This window comes from Nuphar pumila, chromosome 14 (genome assembly GCF_984573655.1).
Source record: "Nuphar pumila chromosome 14, dmNupPumi1.hap1.1, whole genome shotgun sequence".
Lineage (NCBI taxonomy): Eukaryota > Viridiplantae > Streptophyta > Magnoliopsida > Nymphaeales > Nymphaeaceae > Nuphar > Nuphar pumila.
Window position 1 is genome coordinate 80,683,613 of NC_143262.1, and position 21,600 is coordinate 80,705,212.

Consider the following 21,600-nt stretch of genomic DNA (forward strand, 5'->3'; position numbering starts at 1 on the left):
AATCAGCGATGGAGTAGCGACGAGAAAAAGGCATCGCTATTCTGTTGCTAAGTTGCAACATAGTTTACGATTGATGTAATTCTGTGGCTAATCAGTCGCTACTTAGCGACAGATTTGGCGACGGAATTGTTTCGTCGCAAAACCTGCAACTAAATCAAATTTTAAGGACGGCTCATTTTCTCTCGCTAATCCGTCGCAAAATTACGACAAATTAATTCTGTCGCTAATTGACGCCTTTCTTGTAGTGATAAGCCCTTCACCTTGTGAAGTCTCATCATTGGCTTTCTTCTGTTGATGAAAGCCTAATAGGGCACCTGTGACATCTTCTAACTTGAGGTTTTCTTTTTCCCACATAAGGGTCGTAACCAGATTCTCGTATGCAGGAGATGCCGGTAGAGAATTCAACAACATCAACACCTTGTCTTCGGCATTTGTTTCAGATCCCTGATGATTTGATTGAACACGTTGATATGTTAGCTCATATCCGAGCCTTCTGACATCTTAAGACCAAACAACTTCTGTTTAAGATAGAGCTTGTTCGTCAATGACTTGGACATATACCGACTTTTCAGTTTCAGCCAAACTACCACCGGTGATTCTTCATCCATGACGTGATACATCATGTTATCTGCCAGACAAAGCCTAATAGTTGCCATAGCCTTTGCTTCTAGATCCTTCCAATCAAACTTCTCCATGCCATTTGGTTTCTTTTCGCATAATGCCTTCACCATGCCCTATTGCACCAATAGATCATTAACTCTTCTATGCCATAATCCGAAGTTACCAGTTCCATTGAACTTAACCAGATCGAATCTCGCAGATGAAACCCGAGGCATCATCATCTATGCTTTGATACCAGTTGTTGAACAAGAGTGCAGCTATTACGATGAATCTACGAAAAATAATCAACAAGAAAATAACACAGGGATTTTACGTTGTGCCTATGTCCACGAGAACGAGGGATTGTATTTCAACTATCTGATCATTTTGGGTTACAGCATTCATATATATACTAACCCTATGTGTACTGAGTTTTAAGAAACAAGAGCAAATTCTAAAAAAGATAAAAACACTCCTGTACCAAACTGCAGGGACTCTACTCCCCTGCACCCCCTCAACTATTAGTGTCCCTGCTAAAGTAGAACACGGTAGATGTCGTCGCTCGTTCCACCATCTGCCTCTCATCAAATATGAGCCACATACTCCAACACAATCAATTGGAACTTATAAATGTCTCTTGAATGAAAATTCATGACTGCTTTTACGGTTTCCGAAACTCCTGATGTTGATTCCTAAAAACAAGTTTAGACTCCTATGCTTCTATGCACCAATACAAGTTTTCATGAACAAGGTCAATTTTAGCATTGTGGTTATGTTTAAGAAAACTGTTGCAAGCATTGGATGCCATTGATTTGCATTCTTGCAGTTATCGAAGACAAATTGTTCCTAACTGGTGAAGACTATTTATGGCCCATTGATACTGCGATCTATGGGAGATACACCATCGATGTTGAATTTCTGGATCTCAAGATTGCTCAAACTGTGAGGACATTTGCTCATTTACTAGATTAGTGAAACCACAAATCTATTCTTACTGTAAATAATGTGTTCTCAGTTACATAAAGAATTTGTTTTTTTGAGAAGAGTTACATAAAGAAATTGAAACTACCTTCTTGCACTTGCCTGTTCACACTCAGGGTGGTGCGGCTACTTCAGTATGGTATGTAGAAGGATCAATGCTGACTGTTTTGAATAAAAGCACTCTCCACTGTTTGTCACGAATGCTTCGCAAAGGAATTCATGCTGATGTAACCATCAACACATTCAACGGCATGCTTAAAGCACATAAGGCTGTCTTATCAGCGAGCTCTCCAGTTTTTGAGAGCATGTTTCTGCACAACTTGAAAGAGAAAAAATCTTCTGTAATTGACATAGATGACATGTCTGTGGAGTCATGCTCGGCCTTCCTTAGTTGCATGTATGGGGGGATCAAACAGAGTGAGTTTTTGAATCACCGGTTGCAGTTTCTAGCTGCTGCTGACAAATATGACATAATCGATCTTAAGGAGTCATGCGAGGAGAGCTTATTGGAGGACATAAATTCATCCAAAGTTCTTGAGCGACTGAGTGATGCTTGGCTCTACCATCTCAGTAAGCTTAAGAAAGGGTGCATGACATTTTTGTTCGAGTTTGGAAAGATCTATGATTTAAAAGATGAGATCAATTCATTTTTCCAGTATGCAGACAGGGAGTTGATGATCGAAATGTTTCAGGAGGGTTTAAACATCTGGAGAAGTGATTTGACATTAAATTTGTAATCTACTATTGGCTCTTGGTTTACTGAGAAAACCATCTTAAAATGTGCAGGCTTCAATCCATTAGAAGAAAGATCTGTTATTAAGCTACTTAGTTGTACTCCTGTCAAGCAATTGCATATGTGGTTGAAGTCTGTAGGGCCAGGTCGTCTTGGTACATTCAACATGGCATACACATGCATGCTAGCCATATTATGGTCTTCTCATTTTCATGTTTTGCATATAAGGTGGCCGAAGGAATACATATCTCGGCCTAAAATCAATGATTTGAGCCTCCTTTTCATCCACATGCATAGTTATCTTTTTAACTTAAAAAACCACTTGCTTCTTTCACTGAGAAGCTCACTTCTTTGCTTTTTCCAATACTATATGCGCTTCTCATGTTAGAATATTTGTATTTTTTTTCTTAAATAAGGTCTTCAATTATAAAATCTGCATATACAATTGGTATGTAATTTTTTGCTTGCTTTGGTTTTCACTTCTTATAGCTTCTTTTTTTTTTTTTTTGAAAGGCAAGCTGGGGTTAGGCAGACTCCTACCAGATATCTCTTAAGCCCATGTGGCAGAGGGATTCGAACCTGGGCCTTCAGCTTGGCACAGGACCCTGCTGTCCACATGGGATACCACCTCGGTGGTTCTTATAGCTTCTTTGTGCTCCCTTATTACTCCATGCTTCATGCATTAAGGGGATGTTTGTTTAAATCTGGTGAGAATCATTCTCTCACCTAAGTGAGAGTGATTCTCACCAGCTCCATTCTCTCACATCAAAGCAAAAGTGAGAGAATGGAATATGAGAATAGTTTTCTCATTTCTGCCAAAAATGGAATCACATGGGTCCCTTGGCAATTCTTAATCACGCGGGTTCTCATTTCACGCTGTTGTTGTTGGCATTGCCCTTTTCTTGTTTATATTTATTGACGGAGAACCGTGGTTTAAGTTATAAGGTTTGGGAGAGATTGATGATTCTTGTATGGTTCACCCTTCACTGGTTAAAACAGAAATGGATTCGAGAAGCAATGCAAGAAGCGGAAGCGAGGAAGCGAGTGATAAAAAGTAGCATGAAGCAAGAAGCTGGATATGGTTATAAAGGGATTATGTAAATGCATGAAAAATGAAAATGAAACACATAAAAAGCAATAAAAAGTGCAGGCCAAAGCAAATAAAAAATGATGTGAACACATATAAAATGATATAAAACCAACATAAAAACTTGTTATACAAAAATTATAATTTTCCAATATGGAAAACATAGGAAGTGAGAAGCAAGTGGAAAGTGAGAAGAAACAAGTGAAAAACGTTAAGAAGATGAAAGGGAATTGGTTTGAGAAACGAAGAGGAAGTGGACTTACCACTAAAGGAAATTGAGTTTCTTATATTTCAAAAGCAGGTTTCCCGACACTTTCCTTCCATTCGGAGAAGCGAGGAGTTTTCCACTTCTGAAGCATAGCTTTCGGAGAAGCGAGCTTCCCCATGTAGGATGAAGCTTCCGGTCATGCACCCCAGTATCAAAATCATGACAACCTTCAACTTGAATGCGTTAAGCCAACCCACCTAGCCAGGTGTGGGAAGCCCTTTTTGGGCGTTGTGTGCATTGCCCCTCCTTGCTTCCTCCAAAAGCAAAGGATTTGATTTACCATCAATCTAGAATTCGTAGTATTTTAGAAACAGTTTGAAAGAGAAAATAGTTAAAAAAAAAAACCCACCTTAAATCTTTATTCAAGGTAAAAAAAGATTTAGCTGACCCCGTTGAATTCAACTATACATCATATAATTTAGTTGGCGTATTTAATGAACCAATTAAGGCTAAAAAGTTTATCTCATCACAACCTAAATATTATTATAACAATTTGTTTAAAGTCACATGCAGAGAAAAGAAAATGTCCAATCATTAACACCTTGCAAAACGCCAATATAACCTTTAACGTCATAGGTATAACAAATCAAGTTCTTTTTTTTCTCAAGGACATCAACTCAACAATCTTGAAGTAGCAGTTCGGCAACTGCAACACAAGTGAAGCAAAGTTTCACATAGAAGATTTGAGCTCCTTGTCATATACAACAGCATTCCAAGAAGGGTTACGGGGAAGGAAAGTATCCTGCACCAAAAAAAAAGAAAAAAAGTGAGTCTTTTCAATCAAAATTGTGTGATAAGGTTGTGGTCTAACTGAAGCACAAGACAGCAACATGCTCTTTTTTTTTTCATGACGAGGAACCCTCACCGGATAACTTAATGGGCTTGCCCCACTGAGATAAAACCGGGGTGAGATCACCGATGTTAGGGAACGATGCTTCTACCAGACGATATAGCGAAGAAACAAGCACAAAAAAGCAAAAAGAGAACAAACAGTAGCACATGAAAACCAAGATTTTTCTTAGTTTCGTGAGAACTGCCTACTTCCTCGACTGCACTCAGCTTTCTTCCCCATTCAATTGAGATATGCAATACAGGGGATGATGCCTCCTTAAATAGGAGTCTTTCCATGAAATCTACTAGTGTTGCTAGATATAACAAGGAGTCTAGAATAAAATAAAAGTACTCTAAAAAAAATTAAAAATTTATATCCAGAAACAGGCTCCGGACTCTTCCAACAACAGACACCCAAGGCCTTAGAGCCCACCAGTTAAATGCACCTGTGACGATGGGGTCAGCACCTGCTGCCACACAGGCAACCCAGGCATGTTATGAACGCATAATGGGGATCTTGAAGATGTAAAATGAAAACCATGCATGTCGCTACTGTTAAGACCTTTTCACCAAAAGAATAACGCAATGCAATTATGCATGAAAAATAAAAGAATAGATGCATAAATAACTCCACTGCCTTTTTCTTCTTAATTTGAAACATGTAGCCTAAGAACCCAAGGTTGCTTTGCAAAATTGCTATTGCCTCCAATTAAGCCAAAATCTTCATTCGTCTACTACTGTATCGAACAGTAATTCTGCAAAAATGAGAAATGCAAGACACTAGTTCTGTTTCATTGATCTACCGCATGGTATCCATACTTTCTAAAATTGGTAATGATAAAGCAAATACTCATTTTTTTTCACCAAACAAACGTAAGCAACAATGAAGCAGAGTGTGATGAGAATGGTGCGGAACTGCACATATTCAAGGCAACAGTATGGCAAGTAAAAACAGAAACCTACAAAAAATTAACAGAAGAATCATGCTAGTTCGTTCATTGGTACAAGCTAGAACATCGATAGGATGTGAAGGCCGTATGAATAAGAAGCATCACACCAGACCGAGGAATTAGGAAGTTACAAGATTTTAAGGAAATCACTCGATGGTCAACTCACAGTTGATGTTCAACATGCAATACTCAAGTTTATAATCTCCCAGTAAATGGAGGAAACGAATGAGAACATCCTCAATTTAAAGATAGATTTAATTGTCAAAACAGAAAATAAATTGGTGATAGAAATAGTTTCTTGCCCGCAAGGGCTCCGCTCATCTGGTAGGGGGACTTTCGAACATCACCAAGTTGATGAGATGACTCACAAGTCGCGGAGCGGCTTGGACAAGGACACCATGTCCTGTCCTGTCGGCGGACAGTCCTGAACAGAGACACTCAAAGAGACCTTTTTGTTTTTGTTTTTGTTTTTGTTTTTGTTTTTTTCAAAAGTGTCCAGGGTGTCCTGCCCTCCCCTATTCCGAGGGGAGGGCGAAACCCTCCCGGGCACTTAAAAAAAAGCATCTCATAAAGACGCTTTTCAAAGGTGTCCCTCGTTTGCGTGCAAACACAGAACAGGTGATCGAAATCGAAGCACCCAATCGAGTAGAATTGCAACTGATCGATAACAAAAACCCCAAAAAGATTTTCGCAGAAAACGAAACTCGAAATTACTAACAGCCTGACCATCAATCAGAAATTGGTAGACCACAAATCTTTATCGGCCAGATAAGGCGAAGATTGATCGTAGCGGATAAAAATTTGCCGAAATTAAGAGACAGGGAAGGAGGGGAAGGGAGAGGAGACAGAAAACGTACGGAGACGTAGGAGCAGGAGGGGATGATGGTGAGGGAGTGAATCTGAGCATGGTTGAAGGCGAAGTTGCAGAGGTGGGCAGCGATGCCCTGTCCCCTCTTGCTGGTGGGGACGTAGGTGTGCACCAGATCCATTACCTTCCCTCCCTCCCTCAGCACGTACTGGATGTATGCCTCCTTATCCTCCGTCTCGAACCTCTTTTGTCCCTCGTTCCATCGTATTGCGGCCATCTCTCTCTCTCTCTCTCTCTCTCTCTCTCTCTGACAACCCAGTCGGGTGGTAAGTAAGGGTGTCAACGGGTTGGACCCTCAGTAAAATGGGTGGGTCCAAACTCAGAACCCAGTAAGTGATTCGGGTATCGGATCCGGATTTGGGTCAGATCAGATTTTTCATCAGAAAATCATATCCGGATCTGATAAGAATTACATAAACCAGACCCTGTCCATCCCGGTTAAATAATATTTTTTAAGTTTTTACAATGGAAAAATGCAAGTCTTAATTGGAACTCAGTTCAGACCTGGGTTTAGAATAAAATTTCAAAAACCATACCCAACCCATTTAATGGAAGCCCTTCTTTGTAACCAAACCCTGACCCTATAGGATTCAGTACGGGTCTGGATTGAGTCATACCCGATATATTGACACCCCTAGTGGTAGGCATTGGAACGACGAGTTGAGATCAAAGGAGGGGCTAAGTGACACTAACTAAATCACATGACAGCATTGCATTGGGCCCACAGCTACTACATATTGCAGGCCCCACATGAAATGCTGTCATGTGATTGGCAGTGCCAAATAACCATGGCACTTAGCCGCTCCCTGGATCCTGCCTCTGGAACTACAAGGAATCTAGTCACATTCAATATCACCAAAAATTAGTGGTAATTAAGTTTTGATCACAGACAACCTCAAGGGTCACCCGTGTGGCAAGCAGGGTGATTGTGAGGGTGCTGAGGTGAAGGCACCAGATCAAACCCTATTGGTGCACTGGTGTGTCTGCAGCTTTCAGAGGTGGGCCATATAAGTCATGGTGATTGTGGGGCTCCACCCAAGGTTTTCCTCGCTTTCCTCATCATAAAAAAAAAAATGTATTGATCACAGGAATGTCCACCGAGGCATGATTGGGCCAATACCTAAATTACTCGAGCCACACAAGACACTAAAAATCGTTAACACGTGCAGCAATTTTTTGTGTAAAATACAAGCACAGCGATTTTCTGTGTAAAACCCACAACATAAAATGTACATGCACAGAGATTTTTCTGTGTTTTGTGTGGACCAATTGTGTTGTAAAATCCTCAGGCCCGCCGAGCACTGGATCTGTTCCGCATGTTCAAACTTAGTGATGTCACTTGGCCTGAAGTTAGCCATTTTTCTACAATGCCTTTTGTTCTTTATTTTGTTTTCTGCTTTTTTTTCTTTTTTGATATGCCTAAGGTGAATTTGAGGATGCCAACAGGTTTGAATTTATCCGATATTCAACCAAATCCAACTCTAGGGATGCAAACAGTTTGGATCTGGAACAGCTACATACATGAAGATTCAGATCGAAATCCGATCAAAAACAGCCAAAAATTGCAGAACATCTCTTAAATCCGACCCAATTGCATCCCTATCCAGCTCCACTTAATCGGATTTGGTATGAATTTCTCACCATCCAAATCTGAATCAATTACTGCATGACAACCGATTAGTCGGGTGCAGTATTTTATTGACCACATCTAACCTGAATCTGAACCATTACTGCATAGCATCATATGCTGACCCTCAAACAGTTGGAGAAAAAACGCAGGAGACGTGCTCTCTCTCTCTCAAACATTTTCCTCCGTTATGTGGTGAGGGAGGTTAACTCAAGATATTTACTTGGCACTTGTCAAAAAAACTCAGGACTATATCAGGAATTTCAGGAAAAGTGGCACTGACATGGGATATGAGGTAAAAGGTAGGCTTTCATTATAAAAAAACTCGTCACAATAAAAGCAAAAATATATTGAAAATAACTAACATTTTCAAATACCGCATTTTCAGGATAATATCAGAGATTATCAGCAATAAAATTGAGATTTTTTCCCCAAAATATCAGTGAGATTTGCGACTATGTTCCAAATAAAGGAAGTCACCTAGGGTGCAAAACATGTACAGATGTCTAACACAACGAGACATGTTAATCAAACAAATCAAAAGAAACATGAATGGGAAAACGTAAACTTCTTTAGACTAACAGTGCCTTTAAGTAAATGCACCAAGCAAAATCCAGCTGCCACAGCTTGACACTTTACAGGCTAAGATACCGAAAATATTTTGATTGTTTTCATACAAAACAGCAAAAGGCATATGAGGGGAAAAGCAAATTAATGAGAATCAGGCTCTTTTTCTTTCAAAAAGAGAGAAGTAGGCTCTTTTCTCTTCACAGCCTAAAGCTGTTATATCCAACTCCAGAAGATCCATATCCACCAATCAGCTGCGAAGCCAAGGCCGAGGAGGTAGGGTAAGATGTACTACTGTACTGTGAATACGACCTCAAACCAGTATCAAATTTACTGAAGCTGCCAACCCCTGACTCCCTGTGCCCAGCCATAAATTCCTGCATCAGATTAAAGCCACAAAACCAATATGTTTAGACATGGTTACGACAAACAAAAGCATTGTTTACAAAGTGACCAATTACTTAGTGCACTATTTATCTGCCTGTTAATAACAGTATTTGCAATATTAACTTATTAAAATCTACTTTTCAACAAAAATGCTTTTCTTTATTTTGTGTGTCAAATCTATACTGTAGCAATTTTTATATTTCCTCCATAAATCATTTCTGAATATACATATATATATATATATATCTGTTTATGTGTGTGTGTGTTTCCTGCTGTTTGTAATCATTATTTATCTGTTACCAAATGCATGAGAATCAAATTTTTTTTCAAGCCCACCACTAAATGCCAATACATTGCTTGCCAATGTCATACTTGGTAGGCTGGAAGCAGTGACATTATAGAAAAACTAGAAAAAGAAAGCTGATGAGACAAAGATAAGTTTTCTTACCTGAATAAGAGTCTGGGCTGACTGAACCTGAGAAGCACTACCTTTAATCTCAACAGTTATCTCATCAGGCATGCCCCTGCTTTCTTGGACAGAAAGAATAGCACCACTTGTACGGCGTATGTATGCAATATTTGTTCCTTCAACCCCAATGATGTCCTCGGCATAAGAGATTGGAATTTGCATTGTTTGTGTCACCTAACAAGGAAAGAAGTCACAGTAGGTTATAGCAGACACGGAAAAGAAGTGTACGAAATTTGTCAGTAGGAATAGCAAACACAGGCAAAAGAAGTCTCCAAAATTTATATATCATGCTGTTGCCGGAAAAAAAATAAAAGATAAAAAAATGCATGTTTGACTAAAAGATTGTCAATGCATGCTGGAAATCAATAATGTCACCATGAAGATAATAAAAAAACACCTTTTTTACAACTATAACAGCTCAGCTCGGTTTAAAATTTTAGTTTGGCAGTGTAGGTTTTTTTCATTTTGCAATGAAGAGGAACCTGTGAGGATGTCAGGTTGGTCTAGGGTAGACTCACCAAGGCATGCCTAAAAGTGGACCTCAACTGGGCCCCACTAGGACCAACACTCTGTTCAGCAGCAAACTCTAGGTGCACCACCCAGGCTACAAAGGTGGTGCACTAGGCTCACCTGGGATGTTCACAGGGGTCCTTGAACACAGGGTATCTGGGAGAAGTTGAATATCAGGCATGCCTCTAAACACGATTTGAATGCGTGTAGACTTGTTGTGTAGGCCATTACATCATAAAAGTTCATAAAGAAATGTGTCATGCAAAAAGGGCCAGCCAAGGAATATCAAACATAAAAAATTCAAGAAGAAAACAAGGTAGCACCCTCCATTCATATTTGGATTTCATAAAAAACAAAGAATGTCATTCCAATTTGGCTCAATTTAGCATTGAAAAGATATATCATCAAATTTCTTCAGGAAGGACTATTAGGCACAAACTCCACAGGGAAAATAATGCAAAAGATAAGAAACCAAAAAGAAAAAAGAGTTACAAATATGAGAATGAGAACAATAAGACAAGTCACAAAAGCAATTAAGAAATTTATCTAGTTAGTATTGACGAGAAAAGGGATTTGATACAGAATCACAGATATATTCAAATCATTGAAGATATGTATGATGAAACTACAATGACTATTGGAACTTCATGTGGAGGGACAAGTATGTTTTCAATTAAAGTTAGGATACACAAGGATCCCCTTTGAGCCCCACACTTGTTTGTATCAGTCACAAACAATACATATATACACACATATGAGGTCTCTTGGTGTATGTTGGTTGCAGATGATATGATACTTGTATTTGTTAGTCAAGATAAAAAATATGTGCTAATAATTTAAAAATAGAATTTTGGAGTACATCAGGAAAAAAAATGATCTAAGAATTAGTGCATAAAACTGATACATGAGGTGCAAATTTAATTTACTGAGCATATGAGGTCTCTTGGTGTATGTTGGTTGCAGATGATATGAATGACACTTGTATTTGTTAGTCAAGATAAAAAATATATGCTTAAAATTTAAAAATAGAATTTTGGAGTACATCGAAAAAAAAAATGATCTAAGCATTAGTGCATAAAACTGAAATACATGAGGTGCAAATTTAATTTACTGAGGAAGCTAGCGCAGAGAAATATCATAGTGTTGACACCCAAAAATTTGTTGGGTTTCTGAACCAACATCATTAGTTGGTCCCCGGCACATAGTCATGCCATGACTCATCGGAATTCGGGATCTGTTTGTTAACATGCCTCAGATTTCAGGGTCTGAACTCCTTGTACTTCGTTATTCGCTGGGAATACGAAGTATCTCTCTGGAAAAGAAGAAAATTTCCATTCTCTCATTCACTACCAGGCACACTCCAACATTTTAAAAGGATATTTTCCAAAGTCCTATTTGATAAAATGCATTTCAAAAAATATTTTCAAAAGGTTTCGGTGTTTTCGGATCTTTTAGAAGGAAATCTAGTTTTCACTAAATTTTGACCCATAAAATAACATTCTCAACTTCTTTCAACCAAAAGTAGAGGTTTCTAGGTTTCTAGGTTTCTAGCTTTCTAACAAACCAAGCATCATTTTGATCCGATGTTGGAGTCAAAAGTTGTAGCCAAAACAGGTTTTTGGTTTTGAAAATAACTTGTTTGGAAAATAGGGCCCATTTTAGGGCATTTTTTACCTTTCAAATAGTTGAATTTGGTTTTGAGCCTAAATAACCAATTGTAGCTGAGGATGTTAGCTTTTCAACACACTAAACCGTTTGTCAGATGGATTTATAAATCTCATAATATAGGCATTTTTCTGTGTCATAATGAGTCAAAATCAGGTTTCTGACCCAATCCAGATCCAGATCCATCTGGATTGGCACTAGTGTGACCCACTGGCACCAATCAGTATGGACCAGGACCAGGAGTCAGGACCAGGACCAATCAGAACAGACCCGATCCAGGTTTATCTGGATTGGCACCAATGCGACCCATAGGTGCCAGTCATTTTGGATCTAGATAAGGATCTGGACCCGATTCGACCCAACAGGCCTAGATCTAGTAGGATTGGCACCAGTGTGTCCCATTAGCGACAGTTTGATTGGATCTGGCTCGATCCAATCCGACCTGTTCTGGGAGACTGGTGTTAGTCGCATAGACTGGCGCTAGTCAGCTTGGAGACAATCTGTCCATCTGGCGCCAAGCTCTTCAGGTATGGATTGGATCAGGATCCAACCCAATCCAACAAGTTTGATTGACCCCAGTGTGAGGCACAGGTGCCACTCTGATTGGCACCAATCTAAGTTTAGCGCCAGTGATCCCATCTGGCGCCAATCCTGGCAAGTCTTGAGCGGCAGAAAACTATAAATACCCCCTCATTTGCCTTATTTTGCATCATTGAGAGCTTGGATGAGCTCCTACACTTGAGTGTGTGTACTTAGATAGAGAATTGAGAGTGTCCACCTAATTTCTTCGCCTTGGGGTGCGGCCCCTCCAAGTAAATTTTTCAACTTTCACCCTAGGCTAAGTAGTTAATCAAGGTAGCTTTCCTAGCAAATTTTCCTAGGTCTTAGGCTAGTTTTCCCACTTGGTTGGCCACCAACTTGGGAAATAGGAAAGAGTGCTTCACACTCTTCCTGCCTAAGAGAATTTACTTTTATGCCACTTTCTCACTTTGTAGAATAGCTCTTCCTATGGGGAATTCCCTTCCCACATAGGAATCTCGGCTAGAGTAGGGAGAAACTGTTGGATCTTCAGCTCGCGATTGGGTGAGGAGACTCCGCCGTTGCATGAGCAAGGGCTAGGGCTTTCCATCAGCTCGAGTAAGTATTCTAATTCTATCTCCTCTTATTCTTGATTGTTTATTTTCTTGTGATTTCTTTTTCCTACCCACTTCACTACCTTGCACACACTTATTTTCTTTTGTTTGAGCCTTGGATGGGTCCACCACTCTAGGGTTACTTCACAGGCGCTCAAGGAAGTTTCAAAATATCACTTTCTCAAGAAAATCTCAACCTTTGGTCAGCCCTCGCTACTTGTAGAGGCACGGTCTGACCTTGTACCAATGAGGACCCCACATGTCTTCAAAAAAAAGTTGGTCTCAAAAGAAATACTTTTCTAAAACCTCTTTTCAAATAAAAGATTTTCAATAGTAGGATTTTGGATCTACACATAGTCAATATACAGCTTGCAATTCAAAAATGCCAAAAGTTTGAATACTTAGGAGATATAACACATCAGATGCTGGATACAAAGATAACATTATAGGATTTGGTGTAAACTAGATAGTGAAAGAAACTAACAGCCATATGCTATAAATGAGTGTCCCTACGATTAAAAGGATGTTTCTACAAAACTGCTATAAGACCAGTACTCCACTAAAAAGTGCTAAGAAGAAAGAGTAAATGCCACAGAGATGTGTGTGTTACAAAGTATGCATTTGCATTAAGTAAAAAAAAACTAAAAACAAGTACACGAGAAAAACAAATGTACGAAATCATTTAAGATGGTTTGGATTTTGGAAACATATAGAGGACTACTACAACACCAATAAGAAAAGTTTTTTTAGAAGAAACACCAATAAGAAAAGTTGAAATTATCCAAGTAAAAAGAATTTAAAAGAAAGAAAAACACCAACTGGGAGGGAGGTAGTGAGAGGCCGTATTTCAGATTGTGAAGTGATCAAAGTTGTAGCTCAGATAGGAAGAAATGCAGAAAACTAGCGAAGAAGACTCCATGTAGTTTGCACAAGGCAAGATGATGATTATCAGTTAGAAAGAAAAAATGTGAATCTATGTCACCTGGGTACAGGTGCAGGTACAAGTACGACACGCAACTCAAAAAATGTGGGTACGGGGACATGGCTAAATATATATTATATATTGAAAATATAATGTATAATATAATTAATATAATATAGGATAATATAGGACACGGCAAATTCCGTGTCTAGGTACCAGTACCCGTGTCAACACAGGTACAGCACCCTAAGTGTCGTGTCGTGGTAACATAGATGTGAATCAATGTTTTCAAGTACTGGTAGGTAACAGATTCTGTATATTTGGCTGCTAGCCACAAACCTGCACATGTGATTGCGGATATTTAGTGAATTAAATCAACATACAAATGAATTCAGGGACATGATTTATACCACAACATATACCTGTTAATATCTATCATAAGAATGACCTAAAACAATTAAATAGAACAATAACAATTGTACAAAATAAAAATGCTATGAAATAAAAGGAGTTGGCACTTGAACAACCACTTCCAAGGAGGTTCAATGGAAATCGTTGGAAGTGAACTTTTTTTTATCAATGGCAAAATATTTAGGGCAGTTGACAATATATTAAAAATAGATTAGTTTTAGTATTATGTCAAAAGATAGAAGGATTTGATAATCATCCACATGTACATATAAACACCAAGCGAAAATGATACCATATAACCTAAACTAAAATATTAACTACATGAACGTAAAAGCAAGTGTATAAAAAAGTTATTTAACCATGACTGCTTTCCCACTAACAGAGAAAAGGAGGGGAGCCATTCTTGATAGTTATATCCAATATAACAGGAACCTACATGCTTTTTTATGAAAGAAATTTTACAAAGCAAACAGTAAAAAAAAAGAATAGTTGCAAACACTGTTTGTGAAGAAAATTGTTTGAAAACTCCCACACCAAAAAGAAAAATACCTGTGTAACCAAAGCAGCTGCTGCACGCCCTAATGTTGAAGATCGCAGTCCACCAAGTGAAGAATCCTGCCCATATACTGACAATCCAGAGAGCTGAACCTGTGAATCTATCTGGGTTTCACGATCAAGATAGAAGGGATCCCTCTTCAGTTGAAGAGCGTAATCTGCTCCTATTCCAATTTGTGAGGTACTATGTGGAATGCCTTGTGTTTTTTCAGCCCAGGTGTCTGCTACACGATCTTGAGAGCTTGGAGCATTGTACTACCAAATGAACCATAGCAAGCATTAGTAATTTAGAATACAAATTCCTGGCAGACAGATAAATATAATAAGGCATAAGACCTACATTTTTCTCAAACAAAGGAATAACACTATGATCAACCAAAAACTTGCGAAGATGTCCAACAGATGCTTCCAGGGCTTTATAAACATTCATAGTTTCTCCTTGTATGTCAAGAATCCTCTCATCTGATGTAGCATATGATGGAGTCTCCTCTGCCACCAGACATATCAAACAGCATAGGTCAGGTACCAAAAAGTGAATTGGCATCAAATTGTAAGTTTGTAACTTCTTTTAATAAATTTCCAGCTAGTTCCAGCTAGAGAAGGCATTAAAAAAAATCAATAATTGGAAAGGATGTTAAACCTCCTAGACTACAACAGTTTAAATAGCCAAAGATACAACAAGTTATAATGACAATGGACAAACAAAACATAAGAAACAATTTAGCATCACAATGGAACTAAGTAAAGATAGTTTGTTACAAGTGAAGAAAAATGATTGTCAATGTTGTTACTGCTAAGTACTGGCACTGGTATATGTTAAAAGTCAGCTGTATAAACAATTGACATATCAAATTATTTTTGCCGAAACTAACCCTACAGATGTGATCTACATGGTCCGCTTATTGGGGATCGGCATATGGATTACTGAATTCCAACATGTGAGCAGGTTCTTCTGGTGTTTAAAAAATTGATGGTCATAAACACATCAAAAAATCTCCACTTAAGCACATATGTACATCAGAAACAAAACAATTCAAGGGTCGTTCCTAAAAAATCAGTCATTTCCAACATATCTATGATGTTAGATTAAGTCAAAGCAACTTGCAACTATGATATCCCAACTACATTAAGCAAATATATACATAGATTAAGCAATTATGATGTTTCAACTAGATTGAGCAAAATCATTTATTTTCTATGAAAAAATTTGAGTTTTCTGAGTAGGACACACATGGTAAAAGACAGATGCCAGACAAGGTGATGTGAATTCCATACACGAGTTGAAAATGCAGGCATACAGACAAGAAACAAATGAGTTACTTCACAATGCATATGGCTGGAAAACAGGTTAAAACCCAAACCCTTAAAAAGAATGGGACTTAACTGTTTTCATTTGTGGGTCTATTTCTAACATCTTTAGCCATGGAATTGCTGAAAGACAGGTTTTACAGTTTCGTCTTGCAAGGAGGACCCACCAGTGGGATATGAGGCTTTCACCATCGCCAAGAAAAGGGATAAAGAGAGCACCATTAATAAACCATGTGTAATCAGGGTACGCCATTTTTTTCATCTTGCCACTGCCAAAAAAGATTAGGCAGAGTTTTTTTTTTCAAAAAAATGGGAAGGAAATGGAGCACCACATCAAGGCCTTCTGTGCGTGTGTACATGTGCATGTGTGTGAGGATTTCAGACATGACTTGAATCCCTGTGGAAATGGTGCAGCTCTTGCAGAACGGTGCCACTGGGCTGTTATCTGTCCAGCCCATGGTTGGTAAATACCAAATGAAAAGAGGCTGGAAAGTAGAGACTTCTGGACTCTGGCCTCATTACATTCAATTGTTTTATAATAAGGATGGCTGAAAAACAACTGGGTGGTTTTGTCCAGAAATGACAGGCTTTCCTTCACAGCTTCTGCCACAATCATGGCCAGAATCCCGATGGATCAAACAAAAATGAAATTAATTGCATTCTGATAAATATGAGAATAATGTCATACAGTTAACAAGCAGTCACCAACAAAGGAATACTCAAATACAATAAAACAGTAAAAACTATAGTTGCCAGAACAGGAACCAGGAAGCGGTCAATCCAAATTTCTGGAGAATTTAGGAAGTGAGAAGTGAGTATGAAGTGGTAGGGGGAATTGTTTAGGAAGCGGTACAAGAAATTGTGAGAAATAATGATAAAATGATTGATGTAAGAAGAAAAGCAATGAAATCTTTTGATGAAAAGAGAAGTATGTTAATAAATAATTAAGAAATGGCATCTAACATTGACAACTATATCAACTTATTAGAAATAAATATCTAGTTTATTTAATATAATAGCTGAATAACACACTAACATACATTCAATAAAAGTGCAAAAATTGTAGAAACACGTTAAGAAGTTTACTTTGGAGTTTGGATACAAAGCAATAAAACATTGAAATGATTAAGGAAAAATGTGCAGCAATTAATGGGTAGCGTATCATCTATATTACAATTCTACTTAAGTTTAGCAAAAATATACAAATCCCTTCCTTTTGAAATGTTTTACACAAAACCAAAAAAGGATATGCATAGAAAAAGGTTACTCTCTATGCCCGTAAAGTTTTTAATGTAGAATATGCTACATTGACTATTTAAGCTTTAGGAACTAGAATTCCTATACACGCGGAATTGAAATTCCTCAACTTGGGAATTGGAATTCCAAAATTCAATAACTAAAATTGCTTTTATTGGAATTCCTATTTCTGAAAATGGAAAGTCAGTCATGGGAATCCTGATTCTTATAGCTGGGAATCAGGATTCCCATGGATGGGAATCATGATTCCCATGCGATGGGAAACGCAAATTCCTTGTTGATAAATTGTGTTTCTCATGCATAGGAAGTGCAATTCCAAACTGCTTCAGTTTCTGCTTCTTGGGAATCATGATTCCCACTTAGCAGTAACACTTCTGGTAACTATGGTAAAAACGCAATGAAGATATATGTGTTTACACGTCAACAGACCAATAAGATATAACTAAAAGAAAGTCATCAACAAAGATTAATCCACACACAAAAGCACTACAGAATATAAGAGAAATCAGAAACCCAATATCTGGGGGAAGAAATTAATCTTAGTCTGAATTGCTAGCCATTCAATATGACAATAAAAACCACAGTTTGACAGATCAAGTTGCCACTTTGAAAAAGAAAAACATTTTAGTTACATAGTTCTATGAACAATTCGCCAACAATAGATCAATAGTGTAACCTCCTAATGATATCTCCCTCCAACAACCCCAGGAAAAAGAAAAAACAAAACAAAAAAGAACCTCAGTAAACATGAAATTGGACATATTAAAAGAAATTCCAAAGTCTTCAAAACATCTCACAGCTTTTCAGCCATTTCCAGGCACTGACCTATCCTCAGGTACATCATTTTTGAAGCACGAAATAAAGCATAGTGTCATTGACATGAGCAGTTAGTGCATACTTTGCTACTAAAATCATTGGAAACATCTAAGGGATATGTAAAAGATTAGGGTGTACGAAAAAAGTAGCTCCACATACCTGCAGATAGCACATGCATATGGGCACCACTACTCTCCTGTATGGACTTTATTACGAAGCCCTGCTTTCCAATCAAACTGATAGCTTGGGATGAAGCAATCAACATTCGGATTGAACAAGGCAGAGATGCTACTGAAGCTGCACCTTCACCCTCTGTAAGTCCAGTAATACGTTTGAACACTCGCAAAGCTGCATCCATAGCAGGGGATATCTTTGCATCCGGTTCTTCCCTTCCATATATCAGAACCTGATTAAAGTACAGATTGGTAAACAAGAATTGAAGCAATTCCCATGACAGACAACAAATAATGAATTGACGCATAAAGAATCTGTAAAATCCTATTTCATCCAAGCATACCATGGGAAGTACAGCATTCTTGTTAAATAATTAATCCATTATATGGTAATGACATGGAATTACAAGCTAGCATGTTCTTTCAAGAATATGGCAACGCAGGGCAGTCGGAGCATCCTAAACAACCCTCCCAATTTGAGGAGGTGTTCATGGGATGTAGGGATGGACCCACTTATCCAACAAACTGGAACAAGTTGGAATGCTGCATCATGCCATGTAACATACCAACACATCCAAGACCTATTACATTAATTGGTGCTTCCAAACAGAACCATATGTTTATTTTCTCATAGGTTTTCAACCAATGACCCAAACAAAAGCCGATCGATCACCTTCATTTACATGATTCGCTATTTCATTTTGTACTTCTTCCAATGTGTAAGAAAGTTTGATTCTCTTAATCTTACTCGCATATCCTTGATGGTATCCGTGGCTATACTTTCAAATGAGAACTCCTACGAAAATGCGGCGGAAAGACGACATACCACCATTCATAATGGCGGCGAAAACGCCAAAAAAACTGTATTTTATAAAGAGCATATAATGGTATTCTTCAAAAGGACCAAGAACGGGAAAATGATGGATGTTCTTCTCATATAACACACAAACAAAGATCAGTAAAAAGAAAGGGAAGAAACGGAAGAAACAATGAATCACGGAAGGAAGAGCGGGAGGGAGAGTACTGACGATGCGGTCGGTGGAGCCGAGGGGGGCTTCCAGGATGCGAATGCGAGCTCTGGTCTCCTCGCATATCTTCTTGATGAGCTCTCCCTTGCGGCCGATGATGCTCCCCACCTTCTTCACGGGGACGATGAGGCGGAACACGCTGTCGCCTGGCCAAGACGGCCACCTCTTCTCCCCCACCGCCGCCGCCTCTGCCGTCTCCCTTGCCGTGGCGGCAACAGCGGCGGCTTCGTCGGGTGCATCCTCCCCCTCGGCACCGTTGGCGGATTCCGGCAAGGGAAAAGGGGCAAGCTCCACCAGAGGCTGCTCCTCCGCCACTGCCGCTTCGTTGGCGGGATCGGCCATGAGAAAGAAAGAGAGAGAGGATAGCGGGAAATGCCCTAGGAAAGAGAAAGATACTCGGTTTTCTGGAACGACTACTCGGGGCACTCGGCTTTCACCAGACTCTCCAGTGCTCCGCGTGTTTACCCTTTAAGGCTCCCGCCCTAAAATAAAACCCTCAGGCAGCTCTGGTTTGTTGTCGCTTCTACGGGCTGTCAACGGGTTGGGTTTGTACCGGGTATTCGATTCGATCCGAATCCGAAATTTCGGATATAGGTATGAAAAATGACAACTTGAATAATATTCGGGTCGACTCTAACCCGATCCTAACAATATGCGGGCCGGGTTTGGGTTTTGATTTTTGTCAGGTACTAGATCCGAACCAGCTTTTTTGCTGGCTTACCCAACTCGACCAGAGTGTTTTATACGTATTTTAAGTAAACTTCTGAAATCTTAATTATCCGAGTTTAGGTTTTCATTTTTGTGACCTGACAAAAGCTGAACCTGAGACCCATCAGGGTGTACCCGAACCTGCCCAAATAAAAACCAGTATTGTTGGGTCGAGACTTGGAAGTCAAATCCAATCCGTATAACTTAAAGGGTATTTAAAATATATATTTGTGCTTAATAATACATACATAATAAGTTTTCCAGCAAAAGATTATAGCTTAAGCTAGTTATGTCAACGGGTCGGATCTCTGTCAGAAATGAGTGGATTTGGACTTGGATTTGATTAAGAGGTGCTGGTGCCGAGTTTAGGCTCAGACCTAAACTAGATCTTCATAGGAAAAATCATACCCAGATCCAATAAGGATTACATAAATCAAATCCAATTTATACCCAGTAAAATAATATTTTTATATTTTTTATACTGAAAATTTGGATCCCAATTGGAATTAGGGTAAGACCCGATTTTGGCATGATTTTCATAAACCATTAGCGGGTCCGTATGCTAACTTCAGCTCATGGGTCCCACCCGGTTAGTTAATCAGACCCCTTTCTTTGTTACAAAACCTTTCTCTTAAGTTCGGGTCATACCCGACCCCTTGACACCCTAGCCTTAACCTCACCCTGCATGCTACTCGGTTCAGGTTCAGGTTAACATGAATGGTATTCGGGGCAGTATTTTCATTTTCATGTCCATATATTCAGGTTTAGTCCACGTATATTCAACACAAACGGAACCCATTGGTAGCCCTAATCACATCTAGGGCTGGGAAACAGGCAGGATTGGGCCGCCTGACTCACTTTTTGGATGGGCTTGACCTGCCTGTTGATGGACTTGGGTTTAAGCTTTGTTCAGGTCTGGCCGGCCCAACAAATCACACACACACACACACACACACACACACACACACATATATATATATATATATGAGAACTAAACATAGGTTTTAAGTGTTTTATGATAGATCTGAACAGTTGGATGCCCTTATCATGCTCAATTTAGTGGGAATCCACTCTTGGATTATGTTTTTTTGATGAAAAAACATATTTGTTGAGCCCGAAAAAACTGGTACCTTTATAGCCATTGATTTTGTATTACCAAAAAAATGTGTATACAGGTTGGATTCCGGCGATCCAAAAATCAGCTTCCACTAAACAAAACCTATATATCACATCTACGGTGTTAGACGTGAGAAAAAATACTTAAAACTGTGATTTTTAAAAGGGCCTAAAGTGTCACAAGCCTATTTCTTCAATAACCAAGTTCGGTGCGACGGTCATTTTTTACCGCAGCAAGCTTTCTAGTCGCTCACTTTGCAACTAATTTGTCACGGGTATAGAATGTTTCGCAAACCCGCGAGGCGCCAGACTGCCCAATATGGCCAACCTAATGGCTAAAGGCTATGTACCAGCACTTTTTCATGTACTGAATCATTTCATTGGCCCTACGCACCACCTCATGCACAGTTGCCTAGCGGAAGTTGATCAATCGTATCTCCAAATCCGTATTCTATAAAGTCTATGCCACTTAGTGCATAGTTGTCTCATACCTACTATCACTTTCGAAAAGAGCACAAACTTGCCTTAGCCTTGCGTGACATCGTGCGTATTGCAACTTTATGTGCATGCTACAGCAAAACCTCATTACTGAAGGAACAAGACCTTGTGGCCTCCAGTCCAAAGACGAGT

General features: G+C 39.0%; 2 protein-coding genes and 1 pseudogene across 2 annotated transcripts; 1 reads left to right on the forward strand and 2 right to left on the reverse strand.

Annotated features, from left to right (window-relative positions):
• The first annotated feature begins 886 nt into the window (after nucleotides 1-886).
• Nucleotides 887-2,318, forward strand: LOC149817087 (BTB/POZ domain-containing protein At1g21780 pseudogene; annotated as a pseudogene).
• A 1,808-nt stretch (nucleotides 2,319-4,126) lies between these two features.
• Nucleotides 4,127-6,565, reverse strand: LOC149817088 (acetyltransferase At1g77540-like). The gene is made up of 2 exons (XM_089987167.1): nucleotides 6,308-6,565; nucleotides 4,127-4,411 (listed from the first exon to the last, which is right to left on the reverse strand). Exons 1-2 carry the CDS (start codon nucleotides 6,533-6,535, stop codon nucleotides 4,340-4,342), a joined length of 300 nt encoding a protein of 99 aa, XP_089843293.1. The 5' UTR covers nucleotides 6,536-6,565; the 3' UTR covers nucleotides 4,127-4,339.
• Nucleotides 6,566-8,498: 1,933 nt separating this feature from the next.
• Nucleotides 8,499-19,630, reverse strand: LOC149817089 (RNA-binding KH domain-containing protein PEPPER-like). Its single transcript, XM_089987211.1, has 6 exons — nucleotides 19,147-19,630; nucleotides 18,105-18,351; nucleotides 14,905-15,053; nucleotides 14,559-14,819; nucleotides 9,348-9,542; nucleotides 8,499-8,889 (listed from the first exon to the last, which is right to left on the reverse strand). Exons 1-6 carry the CDS (start codon nucleotides 19,486-19,488, stop codon nucleotides 8,713-8,715), a joined length of 1,371 nt encoding a protein of 456 aa, XP_089843337.1. The 5' UTR covers nucleotides 19,489-19,630; the 3' UTR covers nucleotides 8,499-8,712.
• Nucleotides 19,631-21,600: the final 1,970 nt, after the last annotated feature.

What these genes read in the sequence shown, in the direction of transcription:
- LOC149817088 (XM_089987167.1), bottom strand. Translation starts at nt 6,535, where the DNA reads ATGGCCGCAATACGATGGAACGAGGGACAAAAGAGGTTCGAGACGGAG. An exon ending in CCTCCTGCTCCTACGTCTCC is followed by an intron (nt 4,412 to 6,307) that starts GTACGTTTTCTG and finishes TTTTTGGTGCAG; the next exon opens with GATACTTTCCTTCCCCGTAA.
- LOC149817089 (XM_089987211.1), bottom strand. Translation starts at nt 19,488, where the DNA reads ATGGCCGATCCCGCCAACGAAGCGGCAGTGGCGGAGGAGCAGCCTCTG. An exon ending in TATGCATGTGCTATCTGCAG is followed by an intron (nt 15,054 to 18,104) that starts GTATGTGGAGCT and finishes GTCTGGTGGCAG; the next exon opens with AGGAGACTCCATCATATGCT. An exon ending in CAGCCCAGACTCTTATTCAG is followed by an intron (nt 8,890 to 9,347) that starts GTAAGAAAACTT and finishes AATCTGATGCAG; the next exon opens with GAATTTATGGCTGGGCACAG.